Here is a 24,412-nt window from a genome sequence, read left to right on the forward strand (position 1 = left end):
ACTTGCTGGAAAAATAGATGTTGGTGTTATCGTACTGGAGTGTGAGATGAGGCCGTGAAACCAATTATATACGCAGACTCTCGCCCCATGACCAGTTCACGGAGACTAAGGCTGAAAAGGTGGCGCCCACCGCGCACTGCGCTACTCTCCTACAAGTCGCCATTAATTTCGATTTCCGTTTCTTTTTCTTTTCTCTCCGTTCCTTGATGCTCCTCTGAATCACCCGGAGCTGCAAGTCCGTTGCAGACCACAAGGTCATTCGCAAGGCGCAGTAAGTCGCACGTTCTCGGCTCGAGTTCTGCACACGTTGGTCGGGCGCAACACGAGACGGGCGCAGGGCAGCACAGCCCGCTCTGTGGGACAAAACACAATCTGAATACTGCGACAGCTGATGCCCATCACTGCCACTACACTGCGCTGCACCTTACTATTCGCCCCTGTCTGTAACTCTCTGCTCGTGCATCAAAATTTGTTCGAGACGGCGGTGCACTGACGACAACGTTAGTCATGACCTGAATGCCAGCACACCACCTCTGCTTCTCCTCTCCCTGTGTCTCGTTCTATTTGGATAAGAGCTTACTGCTGCTCTTCGCCGTTCTCGTTCTGGCATCTCGACCATGATTTGTCGAACCCTGTTGTCTCGCAGACCCGAACGTCCCTGCCGACGAACAGCCTCGCGCGTGGCACCCGTGAACTCTGCCATGCGAAACTGAGTCACTGCATCAAGTCCTGCACGCTCATCAATCTTGTGACTCTAGCGCCACAACGTATGCATGATGAGACAGCAGGGGGCCCGTCCAAACGGGCTATTCCAAGTCGGTGAGCTTTTCGGGATACCGCAGGCCCAACAACAGAAAATTCAATAATCCATTGCTCGACATACCCCGGATTTGGATCTGGCACACGGGACGACACGAGAGACTGAACTCACTTTTTTGTTTTCAGCTGCGGACAATTGGGGCCACGGTCTAGGCTTTGCACGCCGCTCGGCAGCGGGCAGCGGGCGGCTTTTCCAGACGAGTGGGAAATTGCTGCAGGCTCAGCGGTTTTGAGCAACATAACCAGGAGAGTCACACTGCACAGAGACCGTGGCGGAGCTAGATGAGTCCACGTCGTCGACGACCAGACTCTTAGGTGGCACCGTACCACCTTGGAAAGGAGAAGGTATGCGGCTCTGCGGAGGTCCTGCGGCGTATCGTGACTTTACGAGGATATGTTTAGGCCAAGAGGATGTGGACTGGAGTAGTCGGTAATGCGTACTCGGTACCTCGTAGTGGTATTGTCTTTTCAGTGGAGGTCCTGCAAACGACATTATCTTGGAATTGTGCAATCAGGCTGGCCATGCAATGGGTTTGCACTGGGTCCCAAGTACGAGGTACATAGTTACATACTAACATCCTATTTAGTCTGTTCCCTAACAAGATGGGGTTTAATTAATAGGCGAGGCAGGCAGGCAAGGCAGGGTTGGCGGCCCCACCATTGTATCGACCAGTAGGGGAGATGTTTTGACACCGCCACAACCGAGTCCACTTCACCGTATGTGCGCACGTATGGACGTACGCGTGCGGCTCTGCAGCCTAACTAGGTAACACCCTGACACCCCTGATGGGTGTCTCGTTTTGATTTGTTCCCAGGTTCATTTTCCCTTTTCACCACCTTCCAATGTCTCTCCTGCTCTCGTTCTCTCCTCAATTCAACCAATGATCCTTCTTCTTTAGCTTTTTTCCCCATCCGCATACACCTGAATCGCAGGAAATGCAAAGACAGGAGCTCCAGGCTTAATGGTATCTTTTCCGACCTTAGACCTGTCCCGAAACTAGTCTTACACAGCAGCTTACTTGTAGTCGAGCGAACAACAACCATGTGTCAGGCCTTCTTTGCTCGCCACTACGACCGGGACGATCCATCGATAGAGTGGCCCACTGTGAGGCTCTGTCATCCGAAAGATGCACCCCCTACCCTACCCCCATGGCTTCTGGCTTCTCATGTTTTCATCAACGACTAACAAGGGAAACATCACATTTTCAGCCTCATTGCTTTGCCCTGCTTCTGCTCCTTCCACGCGGTGCCTTGGATGTGATAATGGTCTTGTGTTCCTACTGTTCTCAGCCTCTCTTGCTCTGCTACGGTCGTTCCCTCATGCTCACGTTAGAGGTGATTCCCATCTCTACACCACTTGTTCTGCGTGGCTGCCGTTGCTGTCGTCGACGAAGGGCATGTTCTCCCAGTTCGTACAGTTACCGTTCGATGTGCACCATCAAATCGCAACTAGGCTCGACGCGCGGTCGTTTGACAAGTTGGCAAAGACGTGCAAGTCTCTGCGGCGACATCTCCAGGATGAGAATACCGCAAAGCATGCCATCCAGGTAGGCACAATTCCACTCCTCTGCCTGTGGGGGCTTTCATCTATTCATCAGTAACCGAGCCCTTCCCCCTTCTTGGCTGACCGACAACCAGGCAAGTCTGCGACATTGTCTCTGGGTACAGCTCGCCCTGTCTCCCGCGGCGCCCGGTCCGAGACAGACGCTGTCCCGGATCATCGACTCTCAGTCGGCCTTGCAGCAGGCGTTGCCCTATTCGGCATGTATTATAGCATATGCCAGCAGCTTTGCGTATTCTTTCGGCATTTTGTGCTACACGACGGCAAACGGCCTGCGGATTCTGAACTTCAACAGCCGTCGAGCGACCGAGAAGGTGCTCGACAGCAGCGTCTTTGCCCGGGAGATCAGCGTCACGACCAGGGGAGAGGACAAGGCTGTAGATTTGCAGTCGATCAAGTCGGTCCAGGTGCAGAGTTACGCGGCGGGCGTGGTGGTTCTCCTGTGTGATTTCGGGCCTTTTGGCCAGTACATCTTTGCCTTGAATATAGCCGACAACAAGACATCGTCCACTCGCTTGGAAAATGGCGGCCGCGGCAGTGGGGGACGTCACCCGCGTGTCCGGCTGTGTATCCCCGTCCGGTCCAGCAACAAGCTGTTCGTCCGCAATAATGACCGCTTCGTGGTGCTGGGTTCGCACTCGGCGATGGGCAGCCACAGTCATCACGAGTGGTTGCTGCACGTCTACAGTCTGGAGACGGGCTTGTCGGTGACGGGGCAGCCACTGCAGCTGCGGGACTTTTACGGGTCCGAGATTGGGTCGACGGCCTGCTTCACGGTCCACCAGGACGAGTTCTACGCCATCACGAGCCAGACGAGCTTCGAAAGCGAGGAGGTCGACTGGACGAGCTACTACAACGTCATCAAGTTCCGGCTGGACGATCCGGACCCGGAGCTGACCATCCAGCGCATCTGGAGACGGCAGCATCTGGAAGGTCCTATCAACGACGCGTGGAACGACCTGGGCTTCCAGATCGACCACTCGACGGGCGAGCTTTTGGTCGTCGAGGGCCGCAAGGAGTGGCTCAACGGCGGCAGCCGCTCCGTCCGGACCTACTACACGCAGCCCATAAGCCGCGCCGAATTCAAGGACTTGAAGACCGGGTTGCGGCATCCGCCCAACAACCGCCTCAGCGTCACGCTCGACGAGCACAGCAACAGTCGGTGGGAGGAGCCCATGGTGCGCATAGACAGGTACGTGCACGAGGAATACCAAGTCGATGGCACTAGTGAGCCCACGCCCAAGGAATACATCCGCGCCAGGACCAAGTGGAATGGGTATTCATTCAACGCGCAGGCCTTTGTCGATCTCGTGACGGACGAGGCGACCATCGAAGGCGAGTGGCGGCCGCGGCAGCGCATCAAGTTGCGTGTGGCCAGTAGACAGGAGATTAGCCCTCTGGTCGAAGACGCGACAACCATGACAAACGGATCTGTGGCTCTCGTGCTTCGCAAGCGTAGACGCGATCGCGAGGGCCAGGAGATCGAGGACGGAGAGCGCGCCTACACGCCGAGCAGGATCTCTTTGTGGCCCCCAGACGACGCGCCCCAGGGACTGCACGACGTCCTCTGCCCTGAAGGCCGAGCAGGGGACGTCAAAGCCATGCTGGGAGACGAGGGCATCGTGTACATGGCCGGTCCCCCGCGTGAGCCGGGCTCAGCCGAGCGGGCTCTGGTCTTTGTGTGCTTCGACCCGACCTTTGGTTTCGAGGGGATGCAACGGCTCGATGGCAGTCCAGCTTGGCCGAGGTCAGAAAGGAAGAGAAAGGTGACGGCGCCCTGCCACGGGGTCAACGAGACGCAGGAATCTGTCAGTTTAGACGGGAGGGGGCAGAGCCAGCGCAAGGTCGACGGCGACCTCACGGACCACACGAAACGGCTGAAGCTGGAAGCGTTGCTCAAGCCAGGGGAGACGAAACACGCGACTTCTTGTCCATCACGGAGTGACGAGCAGGAACTTTCTGTCCTCCCGCAAGACCAGATAGTCGAGCGGGCCTTGAGCCTCTATCCCACTCCCGTGCCTGTCTCGCCCACCAAGGAGTTCTGTTCTACGGCGGCAGTGCCCTCTGGCCCCGTCGAGTTACCATTGACGGTGCAGCCCCAGACGTCCTTGCTGGCCGGGATCCTGAACCCGAACCCGACGCTCGACTCCAGGGTGCCTCAGTTGCAGTCGCAGCTACAGCTTCTACCCTCTCCGTCGCCCTCGCCCTCGCCGTCTCCATCACAATCTGCATTTTCCGCGCGCCTTTCCAAACCCCTACAAAGCCCGTGTCCCCCACGGCAGACTGGCCAAGGTCAAGCCAAGGGCAAAGGCAAGGCCTCGGCACCACCTCCCGCAGGTCTCCAGACGTGGCGGGAAAAGGCAATGTACATGTCCATTGGCAAGGGATACTGGCTGCGCTGAGGTCAGGACCGTAGACACACCCTGCATATCTGTCTGTCTGTCTGTCTATCTATCAGACAGGGCCACAATATGGTCTCCACCACCACCACCATAAAGGAGTCGGATGAGGCTCTTCTCGTGGGTGGAACAACCGTCGAGTTCAACTCTCGACCTTTCAAATACTTGAGTAGCACACGTAGAGGCGCACACACACAAACACACGTATATATACATAAGTAAGGAACCGAAAGTAAACGCACGGACGGGGAGTGAGAGCGAGTAAAGGTACACACAAGGGACAAGGGACAAGGGACAACTGTTATCGGATTGGAGGATTCCTTTCAACATATATCTTTATTTCGTCTTCTAGCCTACGGTGGCTTGAAACGTATTTATTGGTCGATTGGTCGGTTAGTTAGTTAGTTGGCTGTTTGGGTTTCTCGTATATTCAAGTTTGAAAAAGTTTCTTTTGATGGTTGGTGCTGTCTCTCATCTCATCTCATCTCTCCTGTTTCAGGTAGTCTGGCTCACGTTCACGGTGTGGTCTCCTTTTTCTTGGTGACTCCCTGAGTGCAGTAAGGTGATTTGCGGTGCGGTGCGTTGCAGTGTGATGTGGTGATGTGTGATGCGATACGGTACGATGGGTTAGGATGGGAGTGTGTCTGTCTTCCGAAACTAAGGTGTCTCGATTACGAGACTGTACATAGGACACACACACACAGAGAGAGAGAGAGAGAGAGAGAGACAGAAGTATAGAAACCCAGGACGCGACGAGGCGATAGAAGAACTACAGCTGGCCAAGGGAGAAAGAAACGGGAACACCCATGAATTGGCAGCGAACCTCTCACAGAGTCGTGGATGAGTGGATGGGTGGATGGATGGATGGGATCCATGTGACAAGTACATGTATATTGTAACGCGAGCCATACCTCTGAGGAAGGCCTGCATATTCAAAGGTCTGCACAACAAGTCCCCGAGTATAACAGCTTCCTGACCCCGTTTATACACGCGCCGTCCCCTGTGACAAGCCATCCCCGCCCATGCATGAGTTGCCCTTCTTCCCGGTGGTGGTGGTGGTGGTAAAGCTGCAAGGTATGAACCGGACATTGACCTCTCGATGGCATTAGAGAGTACAGTCCACGGCGTTTGCATGCTGTGCCAGACTTCGCTGGTATCTCGAAATCCAATATATCAGACACATCCACGGGTTACCTCCAGAAAATGCTTCTGACGTTCCTCCACAAGGCATTGTCAAAGGCCCGAGAGATAGATGAACAGCGTCAGAGTCTTGACAGCGGAGGCTTTAGAAATGCAGGTTGTCAAATGGGCATTTCTCTAATTTAGGCGCACATAATTTCCTGCGCGTTCTGTGGTCAGCTCTTCCGAGTCATGGCTTCTGGAAATTGAAACAAGTTCAAGGCTACACATACCAGGAAATTGCCCTTCTCGTCCATTGACTCGCCCCGTCCACCACTCATTCTCGTTCTGCGTCCTCGATGTGATCTCGATGATGTCCCCGGTCATGAAACTGAGATCTCCTTCTGCTTGCGCCTCGTAGTCATACAAGGCTGTGCAAGTCTCGGCATTGGGTACACCGCTGAGACGGCTTGGTTTGGGTTTAGGTGGTGGAGGCTTGCCCTTTGCAGCGATGGCCGCATTCAGAGAAGGACTGCCTATTGCAGGGCTGCTGGGCAAACTTGCTGAGCCAGTCGGAGAGTAAGGCGGGGGCGGGTTGGAAACGCCGTCCTCGAGATGACTTGTCCTCCGACTTGCGTAAGAGCTTTTACCTGCTTCCGCTTCCTTGGCTTTCGAGAGCCCCAGTCCGTATCTCGACACTCCACGAGGTTTTACTCCACCTGTGCTCTTAAAGTGGACGATCGAGAGCGCCTCTGCGCGTTCCTGAACATCCCCTCGTTTCATCTCGAATGCCTCCTCAATGTCCAGATTGAGGTTGAAGTACCCGATATTGATGGCTTGCATCTTTTCGTGGAGAGTGTAGAAAACGTTGAGCTGCATGTAGTAGAAGGACTGGAAAAGAGGCCGGATAAATTCGGCTTCCAGCGCAAACAGCTTAGGCAGTTCGTCTTTGAGCAAGTTATTGAAATATTCGTAGTCCTGTGTAGCTTGTTCGACGTCGTTTTCTGCCTTGAAAAGAGCCTTTTCGTCCTTGAGGGTCTTGTCTTTCTTGTCCTGCAGCTTTTTGAGGGTGGCTCGGTGTCGGTCAAAGTCGAGCTGTTTGTGATCGCGCTTGGTATTGATTTTGCGGATGACCTTGATGACTTCGAGTAACTGGTCAGCCGGCGCTATTACTCGCTGCTCGATCATTTCCAACTCTGGCTGCAGTGTGGCCTGTAGTTCGCGCACAATTGACTCGTACTCTTCGCAGGCTCGAATTCCTTCCGGGTTGCCTTCTGGGATGAGCGAGTTGGGGTCGGAGACACGGCCAGATATAGGCTTGTAAATCTCCTGGATGGCTTTCGAGAATTCGATCTGGTGGTTCAGCATGCCTGGAGAAGACAGATGTGAGAACAGACGTCAACGGACAGAGGGTCGTCGAGGATATACCATTGATGGCCTCAAAATACTTTTTCGACTCGTCGTGCAGCTTCTTGGTCTCCTTCTCCAGCTCCTGAAAGCGTCTCTCGGCATCAATGTAGACTGCATCTTTTGTATTGTCGCCGATATTGAAGCGCTGCTTAAACTGTTGTGGGGCTCGAGTTATACTCTTTCCCACGCCTTTGAGACTCATTCTGCGCGGTAGTTCTCGCACAGGCGATCAGGTCTGTTTCGCTTCCTTCGGTGGGTGTAGAGGTCTCGGAATGGTTTATCCAACAATGTCGAAAGGTAAGGAGGGAGTGTTGCTGAAGGCGTCGCAGAAGAATGGGGTGGAGTGTATCCGGGTGCCTAAAGGTGGTATTAATGTACTTTGTAGGTGGAATTATGCGAAGACGGAAGATGGAGGGGCGGTTTGGGTGTGGGCAGCAACCGATGGCTGGAGACGGCACAATTCGCTTGGACCAACAGCCTGGGGCGACAAGACGCAATGACGCAGCCAAGTCAAGAGACTGTGGCTGTGCGCACGAGCAGCTCCCTGTCTTCCCTCCAGATGTTTGTCGTTGGAGATCTTGTAGCAGAGATGGCAGCGACAGCGGCAGGAGGTGTGCGAAGGAGAATGAGTAGGATTGTGCCTTGTCACTCACTGGACAATGTCTAGCTGCATTGAGATGGAGTTCAAGGTCGGTGCTGGTAGTGTCTTGCAAGCTGACTGGCGTGCTTACACCCTGTCGTGCCTGTACAAGGATCTCGCCGACATGGCCGACCAGGTCCGTCATTTAGCCGGAGCCAACGTGCCAGTGGGCACCCACTGACGCATTTGCGTACAGCCGAAGGTTGAAAAGTAAGCAAGATAAAGAGGGAAGGTCTTGCGAAAAATCTAATCTGATAAATCCCCCCATCAGCCACACCATCCCGTCAACCAAACTCAAGCAGATTCATCATCAATCTGGACCACCAGATTTTTCTTGCTTCTCAACGATCCATAGTCAGCTGGACTGATTCATTTCCCACAACATGTCTGGACCAGCATCCACAGTGATACGGCAGGCTTCTCGTGCCTGCGCTCGCCGGTTTTCCAACAATGCAAGCCTTTCTTCACGATCCGGAACTGCTTCCATTGCCTCCTCACGCTTCATCGGTCGTCGCAGCTATGTCTCCGAGTCCAAACCAGCCAACGCACAGGTCGCAGATGTCGAGTCTGCTATCAAGGCAGACCAGAAGAAATTTATTCAAGAGAGTGGCAATCTCCCCTCCCAGGTCAAGATGCCCGGGACTGATATCACCGCCGACGCCATGCTGAGTCCCCAAGCTGGCATTCTAAAGCACGCAACCATTATGGATCAGGGTACTCGCCCGATCTACCTGGATGCGCAGGCGACAACTCCAGTTGATCCCAGAGTTCTCGATGCCATGCTCCCTTTCCTCACTGGCCTCTTTGGCAACCCTCATTCTAGAACGCACGCCTATGGTTGGGAAAGCGAGAAGGCCACCGAACAAGCAAGAGAACACATTGCGAAACTGATTGGCGCAGACCCCAAGGAAATTATTTTTACGAGTGGTGCCACCGAAAGTAACAACATGAGCATCAAAGGTGTCGCCAGGTTCTTTGGCAGGTCGGGCAAGAAGAAGCATATCATCACGAGTCAGACGGAACACAAATGCGTCTTGGACAGCTGTCGACATTTACAAGACGAAGGCTTTGAGGTTACATATTTGCCAGTCGACTCAAGCGGCTTGATCAATCTACAACAGCTCGAGGACGCAATTAAGCCAGAAACTGCATTGGTCAGTATTATGACTGTCAACAACGAGATCGGTGTTATACAGCCCATGAAAGAGATCGGACAGCTGTGTCGATCAAAGAAGGTATACTTCCACAGCGACGGCGCCCAGGCCGTCGGCAAGATTCCCATTAGTGTTAATGATTGGAATGTCGACCTGATGTCGATTTCGAGCCACAAAATCTACGGGCCCAAGGGTATTGGGGCATGCTATGTTAGACGACGGCCTCGTGTTAGGTTGGACCCCATCATCAGTGGTGGCGGTCAAGAGCGAGGTCTCCGCAGTGGTACCCTCGCTCCCCATCTGGTGGTCGGCTTTGGAGAGGCTTGTCGTATTGCCAAAGAGGAGATGGAGGTAAGAAGATATTTCCCTTTTCCGACGACAATTGTTTGATGATTATACGCTTTCTTTAACATGCATGGCTTTCTGAGCGTCTGGCTGCAAGCACATGCCAGAGCCTTGATTAACATAGCAGGGGTTATGATATTCAACTGCCCAACTATTTACTATTCGGAGTTATTGTTCGGAGGGACAACTGCTGACTTTGAATTGTTCGCACAGTACGATTCCAAACGCATCAACTCTCTTTCCAAGCGACTTGTCGATGGACTGCTTGCGATGGAACACACCTCTTTGAATGGAGACCCTACTCGACGTTATCCTGGATGTGTCAACGTGTCCTTTGCCTACGTTGAAGGAGAGTCACTCTTGATGGCCCTCAAGGATATTGCACTCTCCTCTGGGAGTGCTTGCACCTCTGCGTCTTTGGAGCCCAGTTATGTTCTTCGAGCGTTGGGAAACAGCGACGAAAGCGCGCACAGCAGTATCCGTTTTGGCATTGGACGTTTCACAACGACCAGCGAAATCGACTACGTTCTGAAAGCTGTTCGTGAACGTGTCACCTTCCTCAGAGAACTCAGCCCTTTGTGGGAATTGGTCCAAGAAGGAATCGACTTGAATACCATCGAATGGAGTCAGCACTGATTGTCCGCTCTTGATGGTTGATGACATTTTGTACAATACCGGATTACATAGGACGACTGCATGAGCAGAATGCCCTTCCTCTCTCTTTCAGGGCGAGCTGTCTCTGACTCTTCAGAGCAGAGTTCTAAGCACAGGAAATAGCTGGACGCCCAACGACTACTTTTGTTGAAATTATAAGTGGCTAATTCTGGCGGGATCTTTATATCCATAGCCTCGAATCATATTCTTGATACCCCGTCCTTGCTTGGTTGCCTCCCATGCGTCTGTGGTTTGCTCGAAATCGAAAATGGTGGAGATGAGGCTTTTGAGAGGCAGCTTGCCAGCTTCAAGTACGTCCATGGCGACTTTGAAATCCCCTTGATTGTATCGGAAGGCCCCGTGCATATGCAATTCCTTTTCGCTCATGGCTAGAATCGGGAAGTTGACGACGGCCTTCCCCAGGCCAGTCTGCACACAAGATCCTCCCGGACGCAGAACATGCACGGCTGTAACGATGGAGCTCTCGGCCCCTGTGGCCTCTATCACAGCATCTGCACCGAGTCCCAACCCATTTTTCTCGATCAGCCGCGCGGCGTTCTTTTCGGGCGAAGCAGATAAATCGGGCTTGAAGGTATTGGACGCATTGAGGTTCCTTGCAAATTCCAGCTTGTGGTCCAACAAGTCGACTGCCACAATCTTCTTTGCTCCAAACAGTCGGGCTACGGCACCACAAACAAGGCCAATCGTGCCCGCGCCGAAGATGACCAAGCTCTGACCTGGTTTGACCCCAATCATTCGCACAGCATGCGCTGCAACAGCAAGAGGCTCGGCAAGGACGCCCTCTTGCAGACTCACCCCTGGCGGAAGCTTGTAGCAGAAGTCGGCGGGGATCTTGAAATACTTGGTCAAGCATCCCGGCGTGTCTGGGGGGCAGGCGGCGAATTTCATGTGTGGGCAAAGATTGTACAGCCCTTCCTTGCATCTCTCGCAGGAACGACAAGGCTGACCTGGCTCGATGGCGACGTTATCACCTGGTCTCAGATGGGTGACTGCAGGGCCGACCGCATGAACCGCTACAGACTACTGTTAGTTGTTGTCACTGAAGTAGGCGCTGGACTGATTCTAGCAATGGACATTCTCCCGGGACGAAATGCAACTGACTTCCTGATGCCTCGTGCCCCATGACCAGTGGATTTGACTCGGAGACAAATTTCCCGTTGACGCCGCCATGATTCCAGAAATGCACCTGAAAGCCATCAGATTCGTTCTTTTGGATGGTATTCGAGGACGTGATATACATCACTGCCACACACACCAACAAACTTGATACGGATTATCGCGTCGGTCGGATCGGTGATTCTTGGTTCTGGTCTGTCCTGAATCTGTGCTTTTCCAGGCCCGTAGAGAAACACTGCAGGATTCTTATAGGTCAGCATATGCGAGTCCAGCTCCTTGTGAAAGCGGAGACGCTACACACAGAGAGAGCCATCACAGGAAGACGAGGTTCTCCAAAAGACTGGTGTGTGCTTGTTGAGAAGCGGTGGGATGCGTGAGTGGCAGCATGTGCAGAGGCCAGAGAGGGTGTCGCCTGATCTTATAAGCATGAATCAATCATGGTCATCTACTGGGCCACGTAGAAGAATGCATATGCAAGACTGCAGATTGGATACCAAACGACACTGGATGATGCGTCGGGCCAAGTGTCGCCGTTGCCTGCGGAGAAATCTGGCGCCCACAACCATCCATCGGCCCGTGTCTCGGCGATGACCCTGTCACCAAGTCGAAAATACTTCCTTCAATATGGTGATGACGGCTTTCTCTCTTTGTCTTCTCTTGTGTTTCCATACTATCGTGAGTCTCCCCTCTGAAAACGCAGCCAGCGGCAAATATGAGCACCGCATCTCCCGAAAACTCTGCCTCCGAGCAGAGAAGTTCCACAGTGTGAACAATCTGCCCCTCCCTCCCACTGTCCACTGCGACTAATCGAATCAACACAGGTGCCACCTCTGTCGACAGCGAAAGACCAAATGTGACAGACGACTTCCAAATTGTTCCTTCTGTGTCAAGGCCAACGTCCGCTGCCAGTATGTGACCAAGACGAAGAAACGAGGTCTTCGTGCGGGCTATGTCACGCAACTCGAAAATCGCCTGGGTAGTCGTATCCGCCCGTCAAAGAGAAATCATTGTCTGACGCTGTGCTAGACACTCTGGAGCAAGAGGTCGAGAAGTTCAAGCACGAACGAACAACGTCCTCGACAACGGCGACGCCACATCCCAGCTTCAGCCCTGCCCTCGCAGCAGCAACGACATCTTCCACCCAACCTATTGACATATCACCGCCGCAACACTCTATCCCCAATACTCCATCCGTTGCTCATGTTGAGCCACCCAGATCTAGCAGTACACAGGCAGAATCCGACGCTGCCGCCGCAGATTTGGCGACCCTGACACATGCATATCTCCGTACATTGGCCGACTCGTGGTTCAAGGAAACCCAGCCTTGGTACCCTATCTTGAGCAGGCAACAGATTCAGAATTCTCTCGATAACCTCCCTCTGCCTCTGACACACATAGACGACGTGGTGCTCAAGGCCGTGATCGCGCTTCAGATAGCATACTCGAGTCACGCCATCTGTCTGGGATACAATGGGAGATACAGACTTTCACAGTATCTCAGGTCGCAGGTTGTGAACGAGGCCTTCTCCAAAGCATCATTGAAATCCCTCCAAGCACTCTTGATCATTGCAATCCTGGACTATGGGTCAGACAACCTCCCCAGCACATTCAGCCTACTTGCTGTGTGCCGTCGAATGTGCGAAAACATTGGCCTTTTCCGAAAATTGTTGAATCAAATGCAGTTGCAGAGCCCTGCTCAAGTCGGCCCTCCAGCGATCGGCAGCAATACCGGGGACGAACTGGCCATCCCCTTGACCTGGTCTTCGCTTGCCATGGATGCCGTCACGACCTTGGGTATCTCGTGGAGGGACGTGTCGGCTGCAGTGATGGACCATTTGTCGAGTGTGGCGTATGTGAGCACGCCGGACCTCAGGGACAGCTTCCGCAGCCACACGCATCTTGCTGCAATTGGCCTGCAGCCTCTCCATAACTTCCTTTACGACCATGAGCAAGGGAGATATGACCAAGCCCAGGCCCAGGCATTTGCCACGTGTGATGAGATCTACCACAACCTCATGAACTATGTGCGTGCACAGCCCACAACCAGCTATACACTGTTGGCCGATGGATTGATTGACTTTGATCCCAACCTCGTCCTCACCAGCATCTTGTCGCACGCGAGTGTCATTATTCTTTACGCGCGTCTCATTGAAGCGGACGAAACCTCGTGCAACGAGATCCCGTTGCAAAGATGCTTACAGGCGTGCGAGGACATCGTGCTGGCACTCCGCAGCATAAGCGACGCAGACGCCGAACTCAGCACGCCCGTCCTGGGGACTATGCTCTTCGTGGCAGCTCGCTTCAAGCTGGTCATCTATCGCAAGATGCACCAGCAGCGCGAACCCATCTTCGACACGCTCATGCACGGCATCAGCATGTGTGGACGGCGGTGGTCTGTGGCTCGGCGGCAGGACCTCGTCCTCCGCGCCGCCATCGTCGAGGTGGACACGGGCAATGACTCACTCCTGCCCGCGTCCTTCTGGAATGTCAAGAAGAGTCACTTGGATATCTCCGAGGAGCTGAAGGAGTGGGTCGGGGATCACCAACAGTCGCTGTACATCGGCTCGCTCAATGGGCCGTATGTATGACACACCACTTTACTACCAGACTACGATCGTCTCAATTAAGACCGGAAAAATTGAGGGAAGCGCCAACATTCGAACGTCTTCAAACCCATCGAACCCTCTTCCTCGACACCGGGTGTTTGTGTGTTCTCGAGCACAATCCGTGGCAGAAGAAGGCAGTGTCTCCGCCTAGACTTATCTATAGGAATCGGCGGACCGCCTCGACGAAATGCAGCAGCTTTCATATATCCAACGACAGCCCTTATTTCGAGACACCTCGCAGACAGTTTGATAGATCCAGCATCGTCATCAAACAAGACATAGTTCATCCATACATCAGCCCCTTCTGCAGCCTACCAAAACAGCAATTACTTTTCTTCCAACATCGTATCATATAAATTTCCTATTTTCGTACAAATTTTCCGATGCATCCGCTATGCCATCGAGATCGTTCACCCACCTTCAGTCACGAAATTCACGACGACCGGCCGCCTCAACTGACCACTGGCGAGATTATCGACGTCCTTGTCGGAGATGAAATCTGGTTCCCTGGAGGCGGCGAGTAAGGTGATGCTACTGAATCCGTCTGCGACGGGACTGTTGTGGAGTACCAAACCCTTGATGGCCAGACAAACCAAGGACAGGAGCGGGTTCACCGCCAGCAGGAGGATCAGGAGAGGATGCCGTCTTAGGGTCGGCACGGTCTTGACAGTGACGATATTCACCTCGTCCTTGTCGTAGCCTGTCAAAGCCCGGATTCCTGCGTTCTGAATCCCAAGAGGCCGGACGATGGTGTTGAGGCTGGATGTGCGTGCCCACGCCATGGCCGCTGCCAGAGCTGGGACTGTGTTGACAGGTTGGAAATACACTGGTTCAATGTCCGAAGAGATCGGGTATGGATAGTCAAAGTCCCCCGCGCGGTTGTGCCAGTCATACTCGCCGAGGAAATTGCTGAATGCCTCTTGGAGGCCGATGGCGTTATTCTGAATGACGGTCTGATTCACCACTTCGTCTGTCTTGACAAACTTGGCCGTGGTGAGGGTAATGTTGGAGGGAGAAATCACCCACGTTACATTGGCGATGCGCCGCGACTGCTCCGTCCGGATGGCCTCAGACTCAAATGTTTCATTTCTCGTGGTGTTCCAGGCCGAGAAGTACATGGTGGTGAAATTGGTCAGGAAGTTGTCACTCATGCCAGCCCACAGCGCGTTGTTCGCACCACGCACGTTGCCGCCATTGACGGTAAAATCGTGCCCGAACTGAGTGGCGACATCGAGCCAGAACTCGTCGCTCTTCCTGTCCTCGTCGGAAATGTCGTTGACCTCTGACACGGTTGCGTTGACCGTGGTGGACATTGTTATCGTCTCGCCGTCCTTGAGCCTGCTTTGGATTGCTGTCAGGTAGGAAGGATATGGCGAGTCGACAATTGCGGCAGTCTTGTTGTCGCCCGCGACGAAGACGTTGAAGCCATATGTCCGATTCAGACCCGGATCGGTCCAGAAGGGCACATAGACCTGGGAGAGGAGTGAGAGACCATCCCCGATCCGCTGCATGCCAGGTGGCGCCGCGAACCCGAAGTACCCAGGACCCTCGTGCACAAGGATGGTGCTGCTCCCACCGATGAATTGTTTGTACCCAACACTGAGCAGCAGCGGCAGCCCAAACACAATCAGCAAGAACAGGCGATGTACCCAGTAGACGTTGTCTGCGAAGGGATCTTTGCGCATCAGGGCGTCCAGGTCCTGCAGTGTGGGAGCCTGACGCATCCCGCACGCCATCAGGGCGGTGCGCAGGACCTGGCCTTCGAGACACATTCCCATGACGGCGACGAGGAAGCCGATCAGCACGAGCTGGTTTATCTGGCCCAGGGAGATGCCGAAGGGAGTATAGAAGACGGTCAGGAGGGAGAGGCCCAGGCACAGGAGCAGGCTCAGGCTGAGATAGACATCCTTGGGCGGGAGGCGTGGGTTTCTGTGCCGTGACATGGCCTTGACTTGCTCTGCATGCTTGATCGAAAGCAAAGGCGATTTGACCAACGGCAACTGAGGCAGTGTTTTGTTATTATTGGTGTTGCTGGTGTTTGGCAACATTCAAGCGATCAAGATCTGGAGTCGATGTGAGATGTGGCTAGGAGGAGGATAATTGTTGCCAAAATGATATGAGATATGCTACACGCGAGTAGTACGGCTATTGCTGGAGAGAGGTTTTGTATGTACGTATAAAGGGTGGATGGAATTGGGCCGCCGTGTCTGCCTTCCGGCCTGCCATTCGGCCTGCCATTCAGCCTGCCTACCTACCTACCTACCCATGCACAGCCATGTGTCTTGGATTTGGAAGAGGAGGGAGGGGGAGGGGACCAGCCTCTTCTTGACGTTCTGTCGTCCTGTACCGAACACATACCTAAGTACCTCACACCCTTGTCATACTCTTCCTAATAGGTAGGTAAAGCACCCTGTACTCAGTAGTCCGTACGTACGAGTACCTGAGGTAACCTGGCATGGCTGGTGGCTGGGTGTGTTAGGTACCTACCTCCAGGCTCCCCTCGTATTGTGTCTCCCCTGCCGCCACGGCTCTCAGTACCTAATGAATCATTTAGCCGCCGCAGCTAGCCCTGGTCCCGGCCCTGACGCCGGGGAAGTTCTGACACACGTTCCGTCCGAGGACGCTACATCCCTGCATTTTGGCCCCAAAGGGACGATAGGTAGGTGGTAGGTGGTACTAGGTAAACGACCATTATTGCGCAAGTCTTGTCTCAGCAGGAACGCCACCCTCGGCAGGAACTTCCTCGAGGTCGCTGAGGAGGAAGGGGTCCCGCTTTGATACGCAACGCATGCACCATGAACCACACACCATGAACCCATGCAACATACCTAGTTACCTCGAGAACGTCTGAAGCGGTTGACAGGGTTCAAGGGTGATCTGATCAGGCTCCTCCAACTGCGGTTCCCATTTTCCATTTCCATCACCATTACCATGATCGAAACCTGTCCCGGTTGGCCGCTGAATGAATGGTGTATGGAGAATGAATTGCGCCAGAGAGGTAATCGAGTGAGGAGTGGCGCAAAGGGTGTTTTTGTTGGATTCGAAACCCGTGGCGTGCCCCGGCCAGCGGCTACCTTATGTTACATTACTCGCACAAGAGATTTATCGTTTAATTAATCCTAGCATGGTTCCCAACAGGCTGAAACCCGCCGGCGCTTAACATCCCACCACCTCACCAAGCAACAACAATAACGATGGGTCGGAGAAAGGGACCTCCGTCCGTTCCCTCAAAACAAAGACAAGACACTCCCATGCCACATGCTTAGGTATGTTTATGCGAGGAGGTACTCCGTAAGAGAGCGAGGGATCCACTGGGCGCACGTAAAGATGACAGGCTAGATTGACGTACGAGTAGGTAGACCAGCTCCGATCGGATCAGAGGGACTGGACGGGACTAGATTCGTTAGAACTCGTACCAAGTACATACATAGGCTCTGTAGACGCCCGCTTCCACGGCTCACGAGAATAGTTTCTCGTGAACCCAAAAAAAAAAAAAAAAAAAAACCGGTCCGAAACAATCTTAATATATCGATACTCGGAGATATCCATGTGTCGCCAGGCGCAAGGAACAAACTCCCGTAATACGACAGAGATCGAGTCCATTATTGACTGCTGAATACCACCCTAGTCATTGTCATTGTCCTTTGAACACCATCCTATAGCTCCCTGACTCCGCCCGCATAACGCACAGTCTTTTCAATTTTTCGCCCAAAAAGTTCACTCCTCGTCACTCTCGTGAATCCCCCGCGTGACCAGCGACCGATCGAGCCGTAGCAGCGCCAGACTCATCAGGACGTTCCCGGCACTGCCTCCGCCCGTGCGCAACGCCCAGCGCCACCGCCTGATGAGCGCGTTGATGTCGTCGACCTCGCCCGGGTCCTCGCTCGTAATCAGCAGACGGATCATCATGGAGGAGATCATGGCGAACCCGGCGCGCGACCACGAGTGCCAGAAGGCGTCCCAGACGTTGCGGCGCAGAGACTCGACAAACTCGACGGCTTCGATGCAGCATGTCTTTGCGCCAATGCGGACGGCGTCGTGGCCGGCCTCGGACGAGGAGGACGGGACCGAGGTGGACGGAAGGTTGGATTCGAGGGGCCGGAGCAGCGCGCGGAAGAGCATGATGTTCGTGACGAGGTAGCTTAGACCTAGAGAGGCGTTACCATCCAGCCCAGACGATCGGGAACGCATAGAAGTGGCGTTGTGGTGATTATGATGGCCGTGCAGGTGCGTAGTGTCGAGATAGGCGTCGTATGAGGTCTTCCACTCCTTCAAGCGGCGACGGATCGGCTTCGCCAGCTCGATCGAGAGTTTAAAGTCGCGTTCGGTGCGTTTGGACGCGGCAATGGTGAAGAAAGCTGTCTGGATATCGCTGAGGATTGCCGTGAGGCGGGTAAGGTGATAAAAGTGGGACAAGGGAGGTTCTGCGGTGGCCGTGGAGCCGGCAGCTTCGATGTTGCCGTTGTTTTGCTGCTGTTGAGATGACTCTGTCTCCCCAGAAGAGATAAAGTCGGCCGCGTTCAGGGGCGAAACATCGTAGCTATCGTCGTGGATGTGACTCGACAAGCCTGCCGACATAAATGCCCATTTGTCCATGACAAAAGTCGCCCACCAAAGGCGTCGACGCAGCCGCTTTTCCCAGTCTGGAAGCCCCGTCCAGTCGAGGCAGTCGGTGGACAAGCCAAATGTCTGCGCCAGAGCCACGGTCCAGCCGAGCAAACTCCAGCGAAACACCGTGTCCATCACATATCGGTCGTCATTGACTCGCTGGAGAAGGAGCAGACATGATTGTAGTGTGGAAAGGTGAGGCGTGTGGACTTCGTGCGTCACAGCAACCCAGGCAATGCGGTATAATCGCTGGCTCGAAGGCGGCGAATGGACAATCGTGGTGGCTAGAACATCGTCGTATGTGAAGAAGGCGAGAGCAGATGCGTAGATCGCCGCTTTGAGCGAGAGTGGGAGCTGTTTGAGCCGAGAAGGGAGTTCCACCAGCGGGTACAGAAGACGGCTCTTTGACAAGATAGGGAAATACGGGTAGATGTATCGGAAGAAGAGTTTGACCAGTCGGACACCTGTCTCATCCGAGACCATCTGGGCAACCTCATCCGCCGCTTGGTCAAGGACTGACTGGTCCAGTCGCGGTTCTCCTCGGTCGTATAGCGAATGGTCGGCAATTGACATGATCAAGGGCTTTCCTTGACTGTGCATGACATCTGGGTCTGATGCACGTAGCATATGTCGGGGTGTCACCTTGGCAATGTCATCCACCGACGAGTCAAGGCACTCTGTCGAAAAGTGCCGGAGAAGATAGGGATCCGACTCGCCTGTATCTCCTAAGAGGAAGGTGGTTTTGGTCGGCCATGCGTCCAAGGACTCGGTCAACGTGTCATATTCTCGTCCCACGACGTTGTGTCGCGTTGTCGGCCGACCTGACTCGATCGAGACTTGTGAAGTCACAGAGCCTGCCCCCTGTGTGGGCGACATCTGCTGCGAGCTGCCGTTAGATTGAGGGGAGAAGATGGCGAGATCCACATCATTGCTGGCAGAGGCGGCGGCCTGGGCTCCCTGTGTCCAATTCGATGCTCTGGGTATATCAGTATGCACAGATCTGGCGGCACCTTTGTCGTGAGCGGCAACTGGACCTGCGGTGGCTTTCCCTGCCTCGCTCGTCGACTTTTGCCTCTTCCGCGGCGGTCTCTCACTGATGACACACTCCCGGGCATACAGACGGCAGGCGTAACATGGAGGACCTTGGTCGAGCCGACAAGCACTCTTTCGAGACCGACAAAAGTCACACGACCGTCGAGTGCGAGGTCGACGGAGCCTTGTGGGGGCTGTGAGTGGAGCCGGAAGCTCTTGAAACTGGGGAGATGCTGGATGTAAAGCGGTAGAAAACATGGTGGAAAGTCATGTCCAATGACTGTTCCGTCCGCAGCATGACTATAGGCACGGAAAAAAGCGATCGTCCATTGGAGGAGTCACAGAGAGGCCGTGTTGAGTTATGAGGGAAATGAACAATACGAGGCAAAGCAATGGCAACGTCGAAGGAAGAGTCAAGATTCCTTTGGCGCGGGAGTTTCTTATCGCGAGGAATTGGATAGAGGTCGCTCCAACCAATCACAACGCAGGAGCAATGCTGGGCGACATATCACATGACCATTGTTTCAATTGAGGACTAGCCTAAAAATACAGTCACATGATTTGGATTTCCCTTTACGGCTAGCTCAATATCTACGGTGGACATCCAACATCAACTTCGTCTTGTTCTCTTCCTCTCAAATCAACCCTCTACACACCCCACACTTCGCTCTTGCGCTTTGTCTGTCCATCACAGGCTCTAGAGGGGCCTCGCCGGAACAATTATACCCTCGCAGATCCCGAAACCGACCCTCTTCCCTGACAATGATTGATCCCCCTTTTCACCCGCCCAACCCGTAAACGTGACCTTGTCCCCGTCTTGAACATAAAGTCTCTTGTTCCCCGAAGGAGTCTGTACCTGTTTTGCCCCGTTCTGTGTTCGCTCAACCAGAGAACAAATTGATTCTGGGCCCTAATTCATGGGTCAGGCTGGCGAACAAACTCAAGTGAGGTTTCTCCTCTCCTTACCTCTCCAGTAAGTGTACCGGTTCCGATCAGGTCTCCTGTCCTCATTTCGCAACCCCCGAATGCATGGTGGGCCAACATCTGCGTAAATGACCAGTACGCATTGGTCAAGTTGCTGGTGGAGGTGTCGAACACCTCTCCCTCAGGTGAAAGCGTCCATTGCATGCGAATAGAGATGTCAAAGGTACCAAGACTCTTTTTGTCAATCAGATACGGTAACTGGTCTGACGGCTCTTGGGGCTGGATCTTCGTGCGATAGGGCTCCAGCGCGTCGATCGACACGACCCAGGGGCTGATGGTCGAGGCGAAGGACTTGGCATTGAAGGCGGCAAAAGGATGGTCTTCAGGAGCCTGGACATCACGGGCTGGATGTTGACATTATCAGTCTTACGCACAAACAGATCACAGAGGAGAGATATACTTGACCAGTCGTTTAGAAGCACGACACCAAATATGTGGTTCTCTGCCTCATCGATCGAAACCCGGTCGAAGCGTTTGATTCCTTCGCCCAGGAAGAAAGCAAACTCCATCTCGACGTCCATCTGTTGTGACGGTCCCACATATGCCTTACCATTTGAGTCGATCAAATGTCCCATCGGACGCACGATCGGGGTCTCCGAAACCACAAGACTGGATGCGCGAGCAGTGAACGCACGAGGCGGATTGAACCTGAATCCAATATGAGGCAGTGTTGTCAAGCCAGGGTCTGTCCACTAACATGTTTACTGGCGTGCTGCTTGTTGAATGGGTGTTTTTTGCGTGCTTGGACTGTTAGCTTCGCTTCCAATTGGCCCATTTGATTGCCTTGAAATCAGAAGATCGTCAACTACTCACCGTTCGAGAGTTCAGGAAATCGGTGAAATCTCCAATCTTCATGGGCAGGTGCATCTCGACCTTGACCTCGGCCGTGTCGACGATGCACTTCTTCCTCAGGTCTTTGTTATCTCTCATGATCGGCGTCATCTCAACGAGCAGATATTTCACAAACATGCGCACCGCGTTGACTGTTTCGCGACCAAGAGCTGCAAAGGAATTCAACACGGTCTGGCCAAGTTAGAAAGATCACTCTGCCTTTGCATTTCGCACTCCGTGCGGGACGGGATGGTGGATGGGAACATGATGGATACCTCCTTCAACACCGTGTACGGGAACTGACAGGTGCAGTACATTGAGAATGCCTCTGTGTCGACCAATGCTGCCAGGTCGACGATGAATCTCCCGATTGCGATGCCAGGTCGCGGCGTCACCTAAGCACCGTGTTACCTCGCCATACCTCTCATGAAAGAACTGCATCATCAAGACATTGATATTGCCAGCGACCTACATTATCGGCTGTTGAAAAAATGCCGAAAGGGAGATTTTCAATCGAAAAGTCATGATCCTCGGGCACATCTAGCCACGATTTGAGAACCATGCTGAACGATGGCAAGCAATTCTGGAGATTGAATGATGTTCAAGACTCGTGATGCCTGTGAAAGTCTCTACGTCTTGAGATGGAACGAGTCCGGAATAACTGAGATGGTCTCACCACTACTGAACAACCAACGCTGTCCCAAATGCTTTTGGATAAGGCTGTCCTAAACCTTTCCCAACAGAGTCAGTCCATCTGAAGGATATCTCTCTGTGGGTCTTTCAGCCCCCCGTCTCCATCCCCCCGCCTGATAGCAACACTCACTCACTCCTGATCGGAAAGAGTCCCTCCGGGGATGGGCGAAACGGTCAAATCCGATCTCGGAAAATCGGCAGGACACCACCAGCTTTACCAGTCCCATTGGGGATCTTTGTAGATTATTAGTTGGATTCTGATACGGAAATTCCGACCGTGGGTTTCTTCTTACAATGTCTATTCTGCAGGTCTAGCGCTAATTCATGGGATATACCGGCCGCCACTCACTGAGAAACTGATTCCGCGGGCCGCTCAGGGTACTCTTGGTCCTGTGCTGATACTTGCCGTAGCCCAACTTGCCGACCACCTCACCTTCCTTGAAAACGACGGTGCCTCTGACCAGCGTGTACCTCGGCCAATTCTTGAACTCGATGCCCTCAAACGGCGTGTAGTCAATTGCGTGGTGCAACATGTCGTTGGTCAATTTGAACGGCTTGAATTTGTCCTGCGGATACCAGATGGTCAAGTCTGCGTCGAAGCCCGGGCCGATGGTGCCTTTGTTGGACAGACCGTATAGCTTGGCCGGATTCGTCGCCGTGACCTCGACAAACTTCTGCGGCGTGATGCGTCCCGTGAGCACGCCGCCGGACCACAGCAGTGGCACTCGCGTCTCGACCCCCGGCAGTCCGTTGGGGATGTATTGGAACTTGCCCTGTTCGCCGCCTCCGTGGGCCAGACCCCGCAGCTTGCCTTGTGGGTGATCGAACTTGATGGGTGCGTGGTCTGATGACAGGGTGGTGAAGGTGCCGTTCTTGATCCCCGTCCAGATGGCGTCTTGGTCAGCCGCCTCTTCGCGGATGGGCGGCGAGCAGACGCACTTGGCGCCCTCGAAGCCCTCCTTCTTCATACTGTCGGCAAGGAGGAAGAGGTATTGCGGACAGGTCTCGCCGTGCACGGGCAGGAGCCGGGTTTGGGCGTCGCGAATGACGCGCGTGGCATGTCCGCCGGAGATGTGGACGAGCAGTATGGGCGTGTCCATGAGCTCAGAAAGGACAATGGCTCGATTCTGCCCCAAGACAAAAGGGGTCAGCTCTCCGTTCGTCTGGTTCCTGTTTTCTGTCCTGCGGTTTCTACGTTCCAAGGTCTTGGGGAAGATGACTTACCGTGGCCTCGGCCTCGACAATCGGCGGTCTCGACGTCCCGTGATGATAAGGCGCCGTCATGCCCTGCTCCTCCAGATGCTCCGTCATCCAATCAATGACATCGGCGTTCTCGGCGTGTACCATGGTCGTAATGCCCAGGCGGCGCGCCGCGTGCATGACATCCAGGATCTGGTAGTCTCTGAGCTGGAAGGCCTTGTAGGTCATGTATATCTTGACGCTGGTGATGCCGTATTTCTCGACCATCATGGGCAGATCGACGTCGAGAACGTGTTTGGTCGGGTTCGACAGGATCATGTGGAAGGCGTAGTCGCAGTACGACTGGCCGTCGGCGAGCTTCGCGTACTCCTCCAGCACGGGCACCAGGCTCTCGTCGTCGCGCAGCTGGCTCGCAAAGGTGATGACGGTGGTGGTGCCGCCGGCCACGGCGCTGCGCGTGCCTGTGTCGTACGTGTCGTTGGTGTAGTTTGCCAGGTCGGGGATCTTGCCGTTGGTGATTTGCGTGCGCATGAGACTGTCGACCGACGCTTCGTAGAGTTGGCTCAGGTGAACGTGCGTGTCGATGCCGCCTGGGGTGATGTAGGCGCCCTCGGCGTCCAGGATGGAGACTTGGTCGCCGTTGCGGATCGGGAGGTCGCGGGCCACGGCGACGATGGTGCCATTCTGAATAGGTAACACAGTGTTAGTCTTGCACTGTTATATGACAAAAGATGCGTCAAGGTTCGGGAATGAGTAAAGGCAAAGAATTGTGGACGGCAAAGCAATTCTATCCATGGATTTTCCCCCAACGATTGTTTTGTGTTCTTTTCCTCTCCCTCTCTTGTTCCTTTTCTCCACAAGTCCCAGGCCAAGTACAGGAATACATTCTTGTTCCTCATTTGTTTTCCCTCATCTCTTCCCTTTTCTGCCCTTCAGACTTGCACTCACTCACCTTGATCCCAATATCGCAATTGTACCAAATATCCGACGCCGTCACGACATTGCCGTTGCGCACAATCAGATCAAACTCCATTCTTGTTCGATGCGGGAGGTATCCCCAAGAGTAATAATGGCGACGATGTCAGGGGAGCACCCACGAGGGAATGAAATTATGCACGAATGTAATGTGTTAAAGAGATGACATGTTTTTACAAAGACCAGGTCTGGCCAAGGCTCTCACGAACCATCTCCTCGCATTGTTCCCTCAGAGATTGGATCCG

General features: G+C 53.9%; 8 protein-coding genes across 8 annotated transcripts; 3 read left to right on the forward strand and 5 right to left on the reverse strand.

The window, feature by feature from the left end:
* Nucleotides 1–2,216: 2,216 nt before the first annotated feature.
* On the forward strand, nt 2,217–4,782 carry AYO21_07839 (hypothetical protein; the record flags this gene model as incomplete). Its single annotated transcript, XM_022657792.1, has 2 exons — nt 2,217–2,366; nt 2,458–4,782. The coding sequence occupies 2 exons, from the start codon at nt 2,217–2,219 to the stop codon at nt 4,780–4,782; spliced, it is 2,475 nt and encodes an 824-aa protein (XP_022509941.1).
* Nucleotides 4,783–6,096: 1,314 nt separating this feature from the next.
* AYO21_07840 (hypothetical protein) lies at nt 6,097–7,510 on the reverse strand (the record flags this gene model as incomplete). The annotated part of the gene is made up of 2 exons (XM_022657793.1): nt 6,097–7,268; nt 7,327–7,510. The coding sequence occupies 2 exons, from the start codon at nt 7,508–7,510 to the stop codon at nt 6,097–6,099; spliced, it is 1,356 nt and encodes a 451-aa protein (XP_022509942.1).
* Nucleotides 7,511–8,331: 821 nt separating this feature from the next.
* AYO21_07841 (cysteine desulfurase, mitochondrial) lies at nt 8,332–10,083 on the forward strand (the record flags this gene model as incomplete). The annotated part of the gene is made up of 2 exons (XM_022657794.1): nt 8,332–9,453; nt 9,661–10,083. 2 exons carry the CDS (start codon nt 8,332–8,334, stop codon nt 10,081–10,083), a joined length of 1,545 nt encoding a protein of 514 aa, XP_022509943.1.
* Nucleotides 10,084–10,254: 171 nt separating this feature from the next.
* On the reverse strand, nt 10,255–11,010 carry AYO21_07842 (hypothetical protein; the record flags this gene model as incomplete). Its single annotated transcript, XM_022657795.1, has 1 exon — nt 10,255–11,010. The coding sequence occupies one exon, from the start codon at nt 11,008–11,010 to the stop codon at nt 10,255–10,257; it is 756 nt and encodes a 251-aa protein (XP_022509944.1).
* Nucleotides 11,011–11,950: 940 nt separating this feature from the next.
* Nucleotides 11,951–13,826, forward strand: AYO21_07843 (hypothetical protein; the record flags this gene model as incomplete). Its single annotated transcript, XM_022657796.1, has 3 exons — nt 11,951–12,003; nt 12,060–12,214; nt 12,265–13,826. The coding sequence occupies 3 exons, from the start codon at nt 11,951–11,953 to the stop codon at nt 13,824–13,826; spliced, it is 1,770 nt and encodes a 589-aa protein (XP_022509945.1).
* A 428-nt stretch (nt 13,827–14,254) lies between these two features.
* On the reverse strand, nt 14,255–15,787 carry AYO21_07844 (hypothetical protein; the record flags this gene model as incomplete). Its single annotated transcript, XM_022657797.1, has 1 exon — nt 14,255–15,787. One exon carries the CDS (start codon nt 15,785–15,787, stop codon nt 14,255–14,257), a length of 1,533 nt encoding a protein of 510 aa, XP_022509946.1.
* Nucleotides 15,788–17,561: 1,774 nt separating this feature from the next.
* AYO21_07845 (hypothetical protein) lies at nt 17,562–21,861 on the reverse strand (the record flags this gene model as incomplete). The annotated part of the gene is made up of 8 exons (XM_022657798.1): nt 17,562–19,501; nt 19,570–19,717; nt 20,451–20,812; nt 20,869–21,116; nt 21,166–21,215; nt 21,282–21,491; nt 21,575–21,694; nt 21,772–21,861. 8 exons carry the CDS (start codon nt 21,859–21,861, stop codon nt 17,562–17,564), a joined length of 3,168 nt encoding a protein of 1,055 aa, XP_022509947.1.
* A 448-nt stretch (nt 21,862–22,309) lies between these two features.
* On the reverse strand, nt 22,310–24,225 carry AYO21_07846 (hypothetical protein; the record flags this gene model as incomplete). Its single annotated transcript, XM_022657799.1, has 3 exons — nt 22,310–23,155; nt 23,217–23,876; nt 24,145–24,225. The coding sequence occupies 3 exons, from the start codon at nt 24,223–24,225 to the stop codon at nt 22,310–22,312; spliced, it is 1,587 nt and encodes a 528-aa protein (XP_022509948.1).
* Between the last annotated feature and the right edge of the window lie 187 nt (nt 24,226–24,412).

This window comes from Fonsecaea monophora, assembly GCF_001642475.1.
Source record: "Fonsecaea monophora strain CBS 269.37 chromosome Unknown Scaff63, whole genome shotgun sequence".
Classification (NCBI taxonomy): Eukaryota; Fungi; Ascomycota; class Eurotiomycetes; order Chaetothyriales; family Herpotrichiellaceae; genus Fonsecaea; species Fonsecaea monophora.